Source organism: Erythranthe guttata, chromosome 5 (assembly GCF_056151865.1).
Source record: "Erythranthe guttata isolate IM_541 chromosome 5, IM_541, whole genome shotgun sequence".
NCBI lineage: Eukaryota > Viridiplantae > Streptophyta > Magnoliopsida > Lamiales > Phrymaceae > Erythranthe > Erythranthe guttata.
Window position 1 is genome coordinate 17193391 of NC_142537.1, and position 18005 is coordinate 17211395.

At 35.7% G+C, this 18005-nt stretch overlaps 2 protein-coding genes across 2 annotated transcripts; both read left to right on the plus strand.

Annotated features, from left to right (window-relative positions):
- Nucleotides 1-9269: 9269 nt before the first annotated feature.
- On the plus strand, nucleotides 9270-12675 carry LOC105967202 (ABC transporter G family member 14). Its single transcript, XM_012991796.2, has 5 exons — nucleotides 9270-9528; nucleotides 9697-10498; nucleotides 10582-10758; nucleotides 10856-11043; nucleotides 11818-12675. The coding sequence occupies exons 1-5, from the start codon at nucleotides 9400-9402 to the stop codon at nucleotides 12460-12462; spliced, it is 1941 nt and encodes a 646-aa protein (XP_012847250.2). The 5' UTR covers nucleotides 9270-9399; the 3' UTR covers nucleotides 12463-12675.
- Nucleotides 12676-14508: 1833 nt separating this feature from the next.
- Nucleotides 14509-17657, plus strand: LOC105967237 (zinc knuckle (CCHC-type) family protein). Its single transcript, XM_012991836.2, has 7 exons — nucleotides 14509-14896; nucleotides 15542-15604; nucleotides 15801-15934; nucleotides 16019-16132; nucleotides 16255-16456; nucleotides 16684-16798; nucleotides 16957-17657. The coding sequence occupies exons 1-7, from the start codon at nucleotides 14666-14668 to the stop codon at nucleotides 17427-17429; spliced, it is 1332 nt and encodes a 443-aa protein (XP_012847290.2). The 5' UTR covers nucleotides 14509-14665; the 3' UTR covers nucleotides 17430-17657.
- Nucleotides 17658-18005: the final 348 nt, after the last annotated feature.

Below are 18005 nucleotides of genomic sequence, written 5' to 3' on the forward strand. Positions count from 1 at the left end.
AGTCGTCTTCTCTCTCTCTCTCTCTCTCTCTCTCTCTCTCTCTCTCTCTCTCTCTATATATATATATATATATATATATATATATATATATATATATATATATATATATATATATATATATATATATATATATATTATATTGCACATTATTTGTTTTTCTCATGCTACTAGTGGAAATACAACGAAACCCCAAAAAAGAATAAAATCTCAAACCCTAGCTAGCCTCTACACATCATCCACTGATGGATTTGGTGAATATTAATTATTTCGACTATTTTTTTTCTTAGTAGTTTAATTTTAATATAAATTGTACACAAATTTAATATTCATTGTAGACTACGGGGAAAATGTTAATTTCTTTGTGTACAGCCACAATGTACTCCACATCACACGATAACATATATATCATTATCGATATTTTCGTTCTGATTTATTTTTTCCCGAATATGTATAGATCGTAACTGCATTCATCAAAATGTAAAATAGACGACAAGTCAAATGAAAGGTCATGATCCCGAGTTGTAGTTGGGGAGAACTCGATCACCCGAGTTACGAAACAAAAAAAGAACATAAAAGCTACTTATTTTGGATGTTATAAATATTGGAATTAATGGGAAAACAATAGCGAAATTAATAAAAAAAATAAAAAGAAACAGATGCAATCACTTGAATTTGATGAAGATTTCTTCTGATCCATTATTTTTGAATGATGTCTAATCATATATATATATATATATATATATATATATATATATATATATATATATATATATATATATATATATATATATATATATAATTGAGATATAAATGGAATTATGGATTGCCATTTCCAGAATTTGGTGCAATATCTATTCCACTTGAACGCGTGCCTAACGGCATAGGTTTCGTTAATTTCTACTCGACAAATCGTGATTTGATCTGTCATGTTATATAAAAGTCTCGCTTGTAGGTTTGCAGCATTACACAAACACACACGCACCAACATTGGTGTGTGTAGATCAACACTAAAAATCCAGCCGATTTAACATTTTATCAGGTGTAGCATAGAAATAATAATTAGAAGATTATGTGTTAGTAATTGCATGAATTTGACAACAGTTGATCGATTCTCGTCAATTAGAAGAACAAGAATTGAATTCCGAGCCTCAAGCTGCTAATTTTATGATCAGTCGTCAAAGTGCAGCTGAAGTTCCAACATATATTCAACGAGGAATTTCAATCCAATCAAGGATTGCAATCTTAATCACCAAAAGTTATGTGAATAAACATAGAGCTCAAATACGAACATTATTTCATGTCCCGCACTCGATTCAAATGACATAAAAATCAATGATCTTTAATCACACTTCAATTATGACCGTGACACGTGAAAATAATTATTTTATGACCGTGTCGATAAACTTTAAAGTTGTCATAATTTAAAATTTTACTAATTTTGTAATTTCAAATTAAACATGATACTAACTGTTTTTTTTTTCTCTCCTATATGACATTCTAATTTCTAACTATGTGGATACCACTTGGTCACCCATAATAGAAAGTGCCAAAACCCTTTATCAATAATGACTCAAAAAAAATAAATAATAATGATTAAAAAATAATAATTATGATTTAAAAAAATAATGTCAAAGATGCCAATCGTGAACTATTTATTTGTCTTGGCCTAAATTAGGGCTTTTTTGGGGACTATAAATAGAATTCTTCTAGCTTTTACAATCAATCAAACCATTGACTACCATCTAGTAATTTCTCTACTTTTATTTTCACATTGACCATAACACAACAACAACAACAAAAAAAAGAAAAAAAAAAAAAAAAAAAAAAAAAAAAAAAAGAAAAAAAAAAAAAAAAAAAAAGTAAAAAAAAAAAAAAGAAAATCACTATCACCATTCTTTGTTATCTTTAATAGTAAAAATAAATAAAAAGTTGGAGCGATAAAATCAAGGTAAATGGAAGGGCCATTCCCTCTGTTCCTAAATAATTGTGTTTTTCACCTTTGCACCAAATCTTAAGAATCACAATAAATGTCTTGTATCGATTTTAGTGAAATATATATATATATTATTAGACCAAAACACTCTTGTTTACTAATTAGTGTATTGAGAGTGTTGAAGAGTTAATAAGAATATAACAAAAAATATGTAATTAATGCAACATTAAAATTATAAAATGATAAGTAATATGCAATAAAAGAATTTCTCAAAAGTGACAGATATTACAACATATGGGGTATATGTGAAGCCAATTTTCATTGCTAATTTAGTAGTAAGGGTTAAAAAAAAGTGCTTTAATCATGTGAAGATGGAAGCCACTAACTTCAATTCATTCATATCTTTTAAAAGATGTATAGACATGCATATTTATAACTTATTTCATTACCCTTTAACACAACGGATACTTTGTTTATAATATAATTTGAATTTTAAACATTACATAAGATGATTATGTACCATTGATTTAGATAAATAATTAGCTATTAAGCACAAATACACATGAATATGTATGATATTATGTGTGAATCAATTATGTAGTATTATCTGATATATTTCACCGTGTGTAGCATCTACAAAACCGTGTCGGGATATATACACATAGGCTAAATTATATCCAGCTCCTTGAGGTAAAGTGTAATTACAAGGAAAACCCCCTTTTTTTAAGAAATTACATCCACCCCATGCAGTTTATCCACCCCATGCAGTTTGTAGATTTCTTACATTTGGATGTACGAAATCTACAAATTACCGGAAATAGATGTAATTATGAAAAAATGACGGGGGTTTTTTCGTAAATCGACACTATCCCAGGGGGCGATCGTAATTCATATGATACAAATATAAGTACGAAAGATTACACTAATCAAAAATCGAAAAGTGTAACATATAACATCAAATCATGTGAGCATGTGAAAGGAACTAACTCTATAACCTCAGCTGAATTTTAATTTCTTTAATGCCCCTAACACCTCACCTAATCTTATCTCTCTCTAAAGTAGTTTTTGCATTAGGGTTTGTTTAATTAACAATAATTAGGCCAAAACATTAACATTGAGAGAGCTCAAGGGCCAAAAAAGACTTTAAAAAAAATAAGATTTAATTATGCTAAAAAGAGGTTTAAAATCTTAATAACTGATTAATATAATGCAGCAGATAATTGAGTGATTAGTAGGGACAGCCCACAATCCACCATGACACAACAAAAAGATCCCATTAACTCTCCCCCACTGTAAGATAGGAGTGCTTGCCACGTGGCAGCTTCCTAACTCCATTACATACACTGCAAGAAAAGGACATGATTGTTATTTTTAGGGTAAATTCCACTTTACCCCCTCGTACTCTGCCTGTGAGTCACTTTACCCCGTAGTACTCTCAATTTTATCGATTTACCCCATTGTACTTGTACAATTTTCCAATACAGCCATTTCCTTCAATTTTTGTCGATTTTGACTCTAACGCCATTTGGTCAACTCTGTAAATTACAAAATTGCCACTGCCTATAACGCGTCGTTTCTCCTCCGTCAATATTGTCATTTCTTCTTCTCCCACCACTTCCCCTTCCAAGATATCCCCAAATTGAACCCCTAACTTAGTAAAAATCAAGACCCAAAAATTGATCGATTCCACCCAGTGCAAAGAAAAAAATATATGAATGTGTGAAACTTTCTCTTTTCTAATCTCGAGAGTCAAAATCGAAAAAATTCAATATTTACGTCAATATTTTGACTCCTGACCAAATGGCGTCAGAGTCAAAATCGAAAAAAGTTGACGAAGAGGGTTGTATTGGGAAATTGTACAAGTACAAGGGGGTAAGTCGACGAAACTAAGAGTACGAGGGGGTAAAGCGGTTCTTAGGCAGAGTACAAGGGGGTAAAGTGGAATTTACCCTTATTTTTATTTATTTTTCCATAATACAATATTGACCTCGTCAACTCCTTGAAATTTCACACTCACTTAATTTGTTTACACTAAGAATTTATAAGGTGGTGTTTGCAAAAACTTTTAAATTTATTTAAAAACAGAAGTTATGGATTATGAGTTAAGATGGTTTAAAGTGTTTAATTTTTGGAGTTGTGACTGGCTGCAAATTTGTTGGAAAATCAACTTAAATAGAAAAAAAATTGCTCTAAAAAATTGCGGAATCAATGGCGATCAAGTGTTAATAAATGATAATTTTGTATGGTACATTGAGAATTATGTATTAGACAAAAAATAATATTGATCATGACGTGGTGAATGTTTTTCAAGAAGTAAGATCACGTCGAAAAATATTCAAGATCTTATATTCACGATGAAAAATGTAGGCTTCTATTGATATACATACTTTTGCACTATAGTGAGATTTTACTATATAAATTCACCGAGTGTAGCATCTAGGGCTGAAAAAAAATACCAACTACCATAGGTCCATATGACAACCGAGAATTGCCGAATTTTTTTCGAAAGAACGGTTACAATTTTCTACGATACAGTAATAGTATGAAATTCTTCAATACCGCAATGTATGATATATAAGTACACGGCATCGAGCTAAATGTTAAACAACCGTACCAAATACACCCCTACTTGAAGCTAACAAAAGCCATGATCAGAATCAATTATTGATATTGACAATAAGAACAAAAAATCAGTGGGAGTAGTGTGAAAAAGACAAGGGTAGTGGTTTTGGACAGAATAATTCTAAGATTACAAAATGTAAAAGTGGAGTTGCTATCACCTATGGCATGAAAGTTATTTCCATTTTCTTGAAAGGGATTTTGCCTCAGCTGATCAGATTAAATTCTAAGTCTCCTTTATCGCGAAACATAAAATCGAAATGGATCGACGAAAAATAAAGTTAAAACATTTCGAATATTATGATCTTTATCAACCTAAGTAATAAATCGAAATGTATATATATATATATATATATATATATATATATATATATATATATATATATATATATATATATATATATATATATATGCTTAGGATCTTTGTTCAATTGAGTCAACTGACAAAACAATCTTAAACATCTGAGAATAAACCAATGGATAAGAAAAGAAGGCAGGTATTATTCACAGCATAATTCATCAGAGACAAGTTCTTGGATCAACTTGCAAATATTGGATAATTATCAATGTTTGGTTGGACAGTGTTTAAGGTTCAGTTTGGATCGATGGTCGGATTAGATAACGAAAAGAACATATGAAACGAAGGAATATATTCTGTAAATTACGGCACACTCTGAGGTAAGACTAAATAACTTACAAACACACCCTGAGATATTTCTCCGTCTTACAATTACACCCTTACGGAGTTATGAGTAGATTCAATGTATTATTTGTTATGAATTTCTAAATCTACCCCGAGGGGTAAATGTAATATACCCTTAGGTAAGACTAGATAAATTACAAACCCCTGTATTATTGATAATTACAAACAACCCCCAAGATATTTCTCAGTCTTACAATTACACCTTTATGGAGTAATGAGTAACGGAATCTTGAAGATTCAATGAATTATTCGATATGAATTTCCAAATCTACCCAAGACGGCAAATGTAATGTACCCAGAGGAGGTACGAGTAACGTAACATATTAATATTATTGGGAAAAATTCATTTTGCACCCCTGTACTATGCGAAATGTATCATTTACCCCCCTGAAGTATAGAAAACATCAAACACCCCCCTGCCGTTAGTTTTTTTTTTCTAATTCCGTTAGTCAAACCCTTTGACCGACTATTGCAAAGAAATGTTGGCTTTATTTATTTTAACGAAAATACCCCAAAAAAAATTTTATATATAGGATGCTTCGTTTTGACAAATGTTCACTGGATTTTTCACTTTTTTCCGCCCTTTTTTTTCACTTTATTCAATCATTTTTTTTTACATTTTCTGCCATTTTTCTTATAAAAAAGCTGAGTAGTCGATAAATAAGAATGAAGTTTCGCAAATTATAAATGTAAAACCCACAAAAAGGAAAACTAAAAGTCCTGAAATCTAAAAGAAACCATAAAATTGGAATCAAACCATATGAAAGAATCACAAATTAAAAACAAAGCTTTTCATATTATAATGAAAATTTCTCGAAAAAGAAAACCAAGAATAAAATTAAATCCTAAAATCGACAAAAAGCCCTAATTTGAACGAACGCTAGAAATCGTCAACAATCCACAAAAAATATGCCTAGAAAAAATTAGGAATTATATCAAACATAAAAACAGGGTAAAAGAGTCATTGCGCACTCAAAATTTAACACCGTTAAAATTTTGACCATTGACCATTAAAAGTAGGGGGGTGTTTGATGTTTTCTATACATTAGGGGGTAAATGATACCTTTCACGTAATACAGGGGTGCAAAATGAATTTTACCCTAATATTATTTTAATTCAGGGGTACCCGTAGTTTACTCAGTCATAGTTTGTTTAATAAAAGGTAATTTAGATTTTAGACAATTCATTCATTCAGCTAGAGTTTATAACGATCTGTTAGTCGTACGAGTACTTGTATTTACCAATAGGGGTGTGTACGGGTCGGTACAGCTCGGTCATTTCCAATAAATCAAACACGTACCGATAATATCGGTTTTTCATATTTTAAAAATAGAATATCTCGGGTTTTTTCGGTTCGGTGTTAATCGGTTTTCCGATTTTCCGTTAACGGTTTCGGTAACAATTCGGTCTATTTTCGGTTTTGATTTCGTCTATTTGTTCGAATCGGTTCAGCATAAAATCGATATATTTGGACTTTCATTATATTTATTTGATAAAAATTAACAAATAACAACCGAAAATTAACTAATAAAAAACACGTCACAACCCAAAATTAATTAATAGAAAAACATGTCACATGGAGACGCTCGAAAGATAGAGGCACGCTAGGGTAAGTATTTATACTATATATCAAAACGACATCATTTTGTATAAATCGGCTCGGTAATTTTTTTATTCTCCATACACAAACCGATATTTTCGATTTTTCAAAAAACAAATTATCGTATATACAATTTTAAATCGGGACGTTGCATATCGGCTCGATTTTTTTGATTTTCGGTTCGATCTTTTGGTTTTTCAGTTTTTTTTTTCACCCCTATTTACCAACAGCAGATGTGTTTGTAAGTTATTTAATTTGGAGTATCCATAAGTAATAAAAAATAATTCCTCTAATTAAATAAATAAATAAATAAATATGTGGACAGGTGATATAAGTACTTAGTAGTGGAAGAAAGTGGCTAAAAGAAATTCATAAATTTAACAAGTTGTAACTACGAAGATTAAGCTAAAAGCAAAGACTTTTAAGTTCTATGTGATTGTGCATACCACACTATATATGTATAGTGCACATCATGTGTAACGTATATTTAGGCCCCCTTTTGTAGATATAATAATGGGGAAATTACAGTTTTCATCCTCAAGTTTGTACCGATTTGGTCTCTCATGTTTCAATAATTTAATATTTTTGGTTATTTACGTCAATTTATCGTGACTCTGTCAGTTAAGGCAGTGATGGGAACACGTTTGATTCCGTTAGTTCTAACGCAAAATTGACGGAAGTGACTAAAAGTGTTGAAACTTTGAAACATGGGGGACTAAATGTGTTTTTTTGTGAATATGGAGGACCAAATGTAAAATCAGTGCAAATATGAGGGACCAAAACTGTATTTTACCCATATAATAATCACGCAGACGCAGGGCAAGATACTTAGCTTCGCTAAAATTACGAAAAACCCCCTCATATTTAGATAACTACAATCATTCATCAAGTATGTATTATTTTACGCGTCCACTCTTACAATGTCCAAATTTACCTGCTGAATGAGGGATTTTTTCATAAGACAGTGCATAATTGAAGGTGGTGGTTGTAATTACCCAAACATTTTCCATAACTTGGGGTGGCCGTAATTTGCCTTCAAACTAAGCTATAATAATGAAAAATAACTTTGATTAGCGATATATATATATATCAAAGTCGATCAAACCTATCGAACGAAAGGGCATAAAAGGAAGAATAATGTACACAAGATTGGCTCCACCAAGACCCTATTCTTTTAAATCTCAGTGCTCTGTAAAAATATATACAAATAGTTTCAATGGGGCAGGAAATTCGAGTCGGAGTGATGGCTTCTTCCTTTAATCATTTCTCTTTTTCGGAAAAAAAAAAAAAAAACGAGAATAATTAATATTCAAACTTCATAGTCGCCATCGATCTTCGTACACCTTTTCTGATGAATAAAGTTAAAAAAGATAATAAACTCAATCGTAAAAGATCATGGTATGATTTTTTGTCGATACGAATGTCGAAAAAACTATAGTTAAAAAATTATTGCAGGGAGTGTTAGAAGGGACGCGAGAATCAGTCAGCTTTCTGTCATAAGTTTTTACATGGACGATTCGAATTTGCGTAAACTTTTTTTTTTTTTTTTTTTGGTTATTTTGAAAGTAATAGTAAATCAAATATTTATCTCTAACTATACAATGTAAGTTGTGTTGCTTAGATAGCTTTCCTTCCTTTACAGCTTTGTTCTTAGATAGGCTCGTATTTATTTAATGATCGCTTTTGAGCCAATTTCGTCTACTTTTGTACTATATTTATTTTCTATTTTTATTGACAGGTTGGCATCTGCCTAACTCCCACATCGGGTTGTTTCTATGCTTACGCCCGGTGAAGGTTACAGTTTTTTTTTTTTTTTTTTATGGCATGATCTACACACACCAATGTGGGTGTGTGTGCGATAAAAGAGGGTGCTCTATTAAAGAAAACAGGTTAAACAAAAGAAGTGCATATATGCTATAGCTAAATTTACCAGTTAGAAGTTGAATTTGGCACTCTTATACGAACACTTTAACCTTGATACGCAGTTTCTTTCTCTGCTTTCGAGTTTCGACTTCACATAGCTCCTGCAGATTGCAAATATTCCGTTTTACGAGTTACGAAAATTAAATGATTAAATAAATAAAACAAAACAAATAAATAAATAAAAAGTAAAGAATAAAAGAAGTGCGTACTGCAGGACAAGAACTGACATGCATATAATGTAAGAATCCATTTGCAGAAAACCATAAATAAATAAACAAAACAAATCAAAAAACTAAATTAATACAAATAAAAGTGAATGGTGGGAAGCACTATCATTGTGTACCATAGCCACCAAAAATAATTATAAAAAAAAAAAAAAAAAAAAAAAAAGTTAAGAGAAATTCCTTAAAAAAATATAACCAAGTGTACGTCTTTTGATACTTAGATCCTAGGATACTACTATATATTGTTTGTCATACATATGTATATATATATATATGTATATATATGTATGTATGAAATAATATATCCTTATTTCTTTCTTGTGATCACTTCTTCACAAAAGCTTCTGCAACTTCCCTCCTTCTTCTACCTCAGCCGAACTACGATAAGTTATCGGCCATGCCCCTCTGTTCTGTAGCTCCGAAACCGGAAAACGATGGCACCGAACTTGCCATTGGTCTACCAAATCCCGCACACAAGAATTCGCAATCCTTTCGACAACGGGCTTTATACCCCATAACTTTAAAGGTCTCTCTCTCTCTCTCTCTCTCTCTCTCTCTCTCTCTCTCTCTCTCTCTCTCTCTCTCTCTCTCTCTCTCTCTCTCTCTCTCTCTCTCTCTCTCTCTCTCTCTCTCTCTCTCTCTCTCTCTCTCTCTCAGTTAGAACCCTACTGAATATACTTTTTTTACATTTCAGTTCGAAGAGATTGTATACAAGGTAAATGGCGGAAGAGAAGGAAGTTGTTGTGGAGGAGGAGGAGCATCGACCGCCACCGGAGAAAAAACGATACTCAACGGAGTAACGGGCATGGTTTGTCCCGGGGAGCTACTGGCAATGCTCGGTCCATCAGGCAGCGGCAAAACCACCCTCCTCACCGCCCTCGGAGGCCGCCTCACCGGGAAATTATCCGGCAAGATCACATACAACGGCCACCCTTTCTCCAGCTCCATCAAACGCAAAACGGGATTCGTCGCACAGGACGACGTACTATACCAGCACCTCACCGTTTTCGAGACGCTCTTATTCACCGCCCTCCTAAGGCTGCCGAAAAGCCTCACCAAAGAAGAGAAAGCAGAGCATGTCGAGCACGTGATAGCAGAGCTGGGGCTCAACAAGTGCCAGAACAGCATGATCGGGGGCCCGCTTTTCCGGGGAATATCGGGCGGGGAGAAGAAACGGGTCAGCATAGGTCAAGAAATGCTGATAAACCCTAGTCTGCTGTTGCTGGACGAGCCCACTTCCGGCCTCGACTCGACTTCGGCGCAGCGGATCTTGAAGACGCTCAAAGGGCTCGCGGGCGGTGGCAGAACCGTGATTACAACCATCCATCAGCCCTCTAGCCGTCTTTATTACATGTTCGATAAGGTTGTCTTGCTGTCTGAAGGCTCCCCGATCTACTACGGGCTCGCTTCGACTGCCTTGGAGTATTTCTCTTCCGTCGGGTTTTCGACTTCCATCACTGTCAACCCTGCTGATCTCTTGCTCGATCTTGCTAACGGTAATTCGAATTTTTTCGACCTTTTCTGTAGAAAGTCTTTAACGTGTGTTCTAACTATACGAAATGGTCGTATGTAATATCAGGGATTGGACCTGATTTCCAGAATGCTAATACCAACCATAGCGAAAACCCGCAACAAGATCCGTCGGCCGTACGAGAATTTCTCACCTCTGCTTACGAAACGAACATTTCGACGAGGCTGAAAATCGAGCTGTGCAGTTCAGACGGTGGCAGCTACACTTACAAAGAAGCATGTGCAAGTAAGTTCTGCTAGTAATCTTATCCATTCTCTCTCTCTCTCTCACTTGACTTTTTGTTTTTATCGGCTACTGACGAAAACAAGTCTCGTTGATGCAGAAAACGACGTAAGATCGGAGAAATGGTGCACGACTTGGTGGCATCAGTTCAAGATTCTGCTTATACGAGGACTGCGCGAAAGAAGATTCGAAACCTTCAACAAGTTGAGAATCTTCCAAGTACTAAGCGTGGCGATTCTCGGTGGCCTTTTATGGTGGCAAACTCCATCCTCTCACATTGATGACCGTGTAAGCTTTTACGCAATCGTAGTAAAAAAAATGATGCGTTTTTAGGCGTAGTTTGCTAATAAAATTGAATCATAGGGTTGATTTTGCTAATATTTATCAGACGAGGGATTTTTTAACAATTAGAGTAAACACAGGGGTCCTGAATGCAATTAACCCAAAAAGCTCGCCGTGCTATAAATATTAGCAAAAACCACCCTATAATGTATTTTTTTCAGCACGCAACCCCCTAAATGCTTCTTTTCTAGGGGGTAGTTTGCTAATAAAATTGAATCATAGGGGGGATTTTGCTAATATTTATAAAACAAGGGGTTTTTTAACAATTAGAGTAAACACAGGGGTCTTGTATGCAATTAACCAAAAATCTCCCCGTGCTATAACTATTAGCAAAAACCTTGATATAATGCATTTTTTTCAGCACGCAACCCCCTAAAAGCTGTGTTTCTAGGGGGGTAGTTTGCTAACAAAAGTGAATCATAGGGGGGATTTTGCTAATATTTATAAAACAAGGGTTTTTTAACAATTAGAGTAAACACAGGGGTCATGTATGCCATTAACCCAAAAATCTCCCCATGCTATAAATATTAGCAAAAACCTCCCTATAACGCATTTTTTTTCAGCACACGACCGCCTAAATGCTGCGTTTCTAGGGGTAGTTTGCTAACAAAATTGAATCATAGGGGGGATTTTGTTAATATTAATAAACACAGGGGGTGCTCAATGCAATTAACCGAAATTCTTGTAGATCCTGAAACGAGTTATATGTCGAATGTACAGGTGGCGATGTTGTTCTTCTACTCGGTATTTTGGGGATTCTACCCTCTGTACAATGCTGTATTCACCTTCCCACAAGAAAGAAGCATGCTGATCAAGGAACGTTCGTCCGGTATGTACCGACTCTCCGCGTATTTCCTAGCTCGAACAGTGGCCGATCTTCCGATGGAGTTAGCTCTGCCGACAGCGTTTACGTTCATCTTCTACTGGATGGGCGGACTCAAACCGGACCCTACCACCTTCGTCCTCTCCCTTCTGATTGTCCTTTTCAGCGTCCTCGTTTCGCAGAGCCTCGGCTTGGCGTTCGGAGCCGTACTCATGGACGTCAAACAAGCCGCGACGTTAGCATCGGTCACGACTTTGGTCTTCCTGATTGCTGGTGGATACTACGTTCGACAGATACCGCCGTTTATAGTGTGGCTGAAGTACCTGAGCTACAGCTACTATTGCTACAAACTTCTTCTCGGCGTTCATTACACCGAGAACGACTACTACGAGTGCGCGGAGAAAGTGTACTGCCGCGTTTCGGATTACCCCGCCGTTAAGTCGGTAGGGTTGACCAATTTGTGGATGGACATGTCTGTCATGCTGCTCATGCTGATTGGCTATCGGCTTGTCGCGTACAGAGCCTTACACCGCGTGCAGTGAAGTGTAACGTGCTTTACGGCGGACCCCGTGTAACGGTTTTTTTTTTCTTTCTAATTTGACCGATCCGACCGATAAATAATTATATATTTTAGAAGCGAATAAATATACCCGCTGCCAGGTTTTGATCGTAGAAAACACCTCGAAAGATTATTGTAGTACACGACTGGCCGGTGGTTTATATAAATCCGATTCACGGAAATTTTTAATCTTTTATATTCTACGGCACGAAACGTGAACATGCGCGTCCGCACGAGATACGCGGGGACCAAAACGAGAACAAGCGAGCGAACGAACCTTAAAGCACGATTGCATTTTCTTTTTTTTTTTTGCAGAACAGGAATATAAAATCCATGTGGGGCATTGGAATCCAAGAAACTGCTCTGTTTGTGAAATTGGATTATGCAGGTTAAGTCCATGATAGTGATCTGCACACAAGAAAAATAATTGTTTCATTCTTTATATTATATGGTAAATTACGGTCGCCCCACTGAGGTAAGGTCAAATTACAAGAAAACTCCTCGTATTTGGATAAGAATTTTCTTACAAGTTCATATAGCGATGTCAAATTTAGTCGAATCTTATAGATTATGTGGAATATTCTCTAGTTTGTACCCGTTTTACCTCATTCGAGCTCCGTTTTTTGAAACAAGATGATTCATAAGATGTGTCTCATAGCTTGTAAATATCAGATTGTGGTGCATCAGAAACTGCATTTTTTGTACAAAACGAGTACAAAGTAGAGAACATTCCATCGGAATCTAGAAGATTCTGTTGAATTTGACACCATAAGGATGGACGTGTAAGAAGATTTATAGTTGAGGGAGGTTGTTGTAATTATCCAAACATGAGAGGTTGTTTTCATAATTTACCCTTATATTATATAGGTGGATAAATCCACTACCATAATTATGAATTCAAGATAAGAGCACTACTTTCCAACCAACAACTTGGAGTTTTTATGGCATGTAGGGAACAAAAGTGAGCATCCACCAAAAAGATTTCTCCATCCTCACTTCTTTAATCCACAAACAAATTTCCAATCGATAACTCTCGACGTAATAGTCAAATTACAAGAGCTCGATTATCTGTTTCTGAATTTCCGATTCAATGCAAAATTATTTTTTAAGAAACGAGAGAAACGTTGAGGCGTAATAGAGATATTAGCTAGTTTCCAGCAACATAATCGTACCCGAGTAAGTAAGGGATTGTCCAAGGATAAGGATTGAGGAAGCATGTTTCAACTTCACATTTGTGCAGTGCTCACCACCATTTTCACGCTCGTTGTGGAAAAGTAGAAAACGAGAGGTGTGCTTTTATACAAAAATGTCCTTTTCAAACTTCTTATGGCTTGTGGTCTCCACGTTGGTGGTAAGAGAAATGAAAATGATTCGGTTGCTGTACATTTGGACGGTTGAACATACACCGAAACTAACAGCCGAATTAAAGTGGCTGATTCAAGAAATCGCATTCGTTACATTTTTTATTTAAAATGACCAAAATTGAGAAAAAGTCGGTACCTAAATCGAAGTCATGCCTATGTTTTTTTTATCAATAATTCGAGACGTCGGGAGAGGAATTGGGGAACCAGTAACTATCCTCCTTTAAAAAAAATGTAAAAATGAAATAAAATCTTCTAGAAAATTCTGGATTGATCACTTTACAACTCTCTATGTACAGTTGACTACAGATTTCCGAAATCAACTAAAAACAAGATGAAGCTGATTCATTTACGAATTACTTTACACGAGTTTTCCTATCGAACCAAAGCTCTCAAACACAACTTTAAAAATTCGACAAAAAATTCAAACAAGTGTCTGAACAACCAAGTGTTTGACTCGATTCAATTCATTTGCAAACTGGTAGGCGTAGTGATTTCAACGGAGGACGAAAATTGCAAAAAAAAAGAAATAGTTATTGGAGGACCAATTTCGCGCCAGAAAAAGTTTAAGGACCAAAATAGACAATAGTATATAATATAAGGACCAAAACTGTAATTATCCTAATAATTATCAAAGTTTATTCGACTGTTAATTCTAAAATTAACTTGATTCAATTTTTTTTGTTTTATTCGATCAAAAGTTTATTTCACTCCGGCAAAACCTCTGCCCTAATTCCCAATTGAAAAGAAGCAATTTGGTACAAATCCGCAAAAAAAGCACAAATAAATCGAACGTTGAGCTCGCCTGCAGGGTAACTGCAAATCATGGATGACGATGAAGGGGGAGGGTTTAGACTGAACAAGAATCTATCGGACAAGGGCGGCGGCGGCGGCGGCGAAGTTGATTACAAGACGACGGCGGGCACGGCATGGTCGCACTCGTTCCTGAACCAGAAGCCGTGGCACCCACTCTCCTATCCGAATCAGCGCCGCAAGTGGATCGCCGAGCAGACCCACGCCCAGAGGGAGCGCCGCGCAGAAGAGGTTGCTCGCGAGGTTCGTGATTGTTTCAATTCTTTTTTTTTTTTTTTTTTTTTTTTTCATCCGATTTTGTACTATTGGAAGCTGGGCGTTCGTCGTAAAAAAAATGTGGGTTTTTGGAATTGGAAAAGATTTGGTAATATGGAATGTACTATTGTTGGATTTTTAGTCTCTGTTTTGCTTAGGATAGGAAGTACATTATTCGTAGTAATTTTTGTTTTTGGTTATGTTTGGCGAATCCATTGGCTTAGTATGTTGCAGTTGCATTGTTCCGTTTTCATGTTTGCCTTTCGAATTGCGTTCATATTTCAAAAGATTGTATTTTTTTTGTAAACGTGTTTGCTCGTTTTATTGTTTTATTTTTTTAATCTCGTTATGATTATACGTTTTCTTTCATTTGGCTCGATTGTGCTGATAATCCTATTTATCTCTTGAAAAGTGTTTTTGTTTCATATCATAGTTGAGTAATTGCACCTCTTTATTTATAAGATTGCGGTTGTGATGCTTTTTTTGGGCACTCATCAGCATTTTTTGTTTATTGTTCTTTCTCGTGTTCTCGATTGCATCTCTTTATTCGTAGAGTTTCAATTTTAATTATTTTTTTCTGTCAGTACTTCATTTTTTCTTCATTGTTCCATTCTTGTTTTCTGTTCGTTGCAGTATGCACAGGAGCAGGAGTTTCTTCGGCAGACTGCACTTATTTCCAAGAAAGAAAAAGAGAAGGTTAGAGAACAATGTAGTTTTATATCACAACTCACAGTGTTCGGTCTCTTCAATGCGTTCTCTTGTATTTATGTGGGTGTAGGTTTAACATCACATGAATGAATATTATCTTATTTTATTTCCCGATTTCATACCCATGTTTGGAAGCACGCGATTATGCGAATTTGACTGGGTTTAATTTTCCTGTGGTTCTCAGTTGGAAATGATGAAAGCTGTAAGCTTTATGTATGTCAAGCCTCCTGGTTATAATGCCGAAAGTGCTAAAGCGGCTGAGGTTGCCGACGAGAAAAAACCGCAGGAACCACCTCTAGACGACACCTCATCTTCAGTGTAATAATTTCTGTAGAAAGAAAGTGATTTCTTAATTTCTGTTTCTTTTGTCAGACTATTAAATTCGTCTTGGTATTTCGCCAGGAAGACAGAAACCGAGCCCCCTGCAGTGGAGAAGAAGAAACGAAGGCCAAAAGATGTTTTTGGTCGTGCTTTACCGACAGAAGAAGAATTTGAAGTTCTAAAAAATGCTCCAAAGTGAGTTTTAAAAACTGGCTCTTTCTCCGCAATCGAATCTTGTCTTATGCCGTGTTGGATTTTTTAGGGTCGGGTTGCATATGCTTAAATATGTTTACAATAATGACGGTTTTTTTTTCCAGGTTAGAGACTGGAGTTGCTGGCAGGGTAAAACCATTTGCAGTTGAAATCCGCAATGTGAAATGTCTTAGATGCAGTAACTTCGGCCACCAAAGTGGTGATCGTGAATGTCCATTGAAAGATGCTATAATGCCTAATGAAGAAAACCGATTGAAACGGGATGACCCTTTAACAGCTATCCAAAGCCAGACTGATTGTGGCGAGGTAATCGTTTTTGAATTCAATTCGTATCATGCTTTATTTATTATGTCATGTGATCGAATTCATAATATCCTGTTGCGTTAGCAGCTCACCGTTGAATAATATCAATCGTGTCTAGAACTTACTATTTGTTCGGATATTCTTGTTTTTTTTTCACTATGGGATTGCATTCTAGTAGCAAAGACGAATTGAAGAATGATAAATAAATGATGAATTGACCTCTCGTGCAGCCTCTGAAATGGGAGCTGAAACAGAAGCCGGGAATGAGTCCTCCTCATGGAGGATTCAATCTCGATGACCCCAATCAGCAGATAGTTGCCGAGGACATATTCGACGAGTATGGAGGTGAAAACCCTTTTTTTTTCTTTCTTTTTTTTTTTTTTTTTTTTTTTTTTTTTTTTTTTTTTTTCTCTTCGCCTTATATACGATTGTGTAAAAAGTAGTAATTGTGAATGGGATTTTTTTTTTAATTTTGATCTTTCGTTTTTCCATATTATGTGCAGGATTTCTTGGTGAAGCTAATATACCGGATTTGCTAACAAACTTTTCCTCAAGCAAGACGAAGAAGAAAAAGAAGTCTAGTAAGAGCAAAAAGCATAGAAGGAAGTCTTCTCCTGCAAATAATGATACAAGAGATGAACAAGGGAGTGATGAGTCATCATCTTCTGGTGAGGCTAGGAGTAGAAAATCAAGGAAGGTAATACATAAGAGGAAGAAAAGAAAGCATTCAGAATCGGAACCGGAACCGGAATCGGAATCGTCTGACGGTAATAGGCATCATCGAACAAGGAGGAACAGCCACAAGCATCGTGGTGACTCGGATTCTGATGATCTGCGTAGGAGCAGCAGACATCGGCATCGGCGCGAGGATTCCCACCACCATCGAAGCGAGGATTCCCACCGCGATCGGCGCGAGGATTCCCACCACCGTCGGCGTGAGGATTCCCACCACCATAAGCATTCCCATCGGCGTTGACGACATCATCGACGGAATGACATGATGTCATCGTTACATCAGAGAAAGATGTTTTCACATGCATCAGTTGTCTTTGTAAGCACTATAATCTTTTTTCTCCATTTTTTATTTCTTTCTTATAAATAACTCACGTTCCGAGTGAATTCGGCGCCCGTGTAATTTTTCGCAAACTACGTGGGAGATGTAAATTGTATTATTGTATTAGGTAAGAGATGCAAGTTTTTTTTAGGTTATTGAGTTTCCTCACAAACTATCAATACTTCAAAAATCTACTTCTCCACACACTATTGAGCCTGGTATAGAAACTCGATAGGTACCTGACAACACGTTCGGAGTATTCGGATGTTGCTTCAATCTCGTATCAAATCTTGATTGGATAAAATTTTATAGGAGTTGTCTCTGCGAACTTTGAGCTAATGTTGTGCCGATTACCGACACCGATAAATACATTAACTTCACTCCGACTCCTTTTTCTCATTGTCTGATATAGACGAAGGTGTTGCTTTTCCTTATACAAAGCACAATGTTTCCATTCGGCAATACGGCGACTATATCATAAAGATCCGGGCTGGGCCT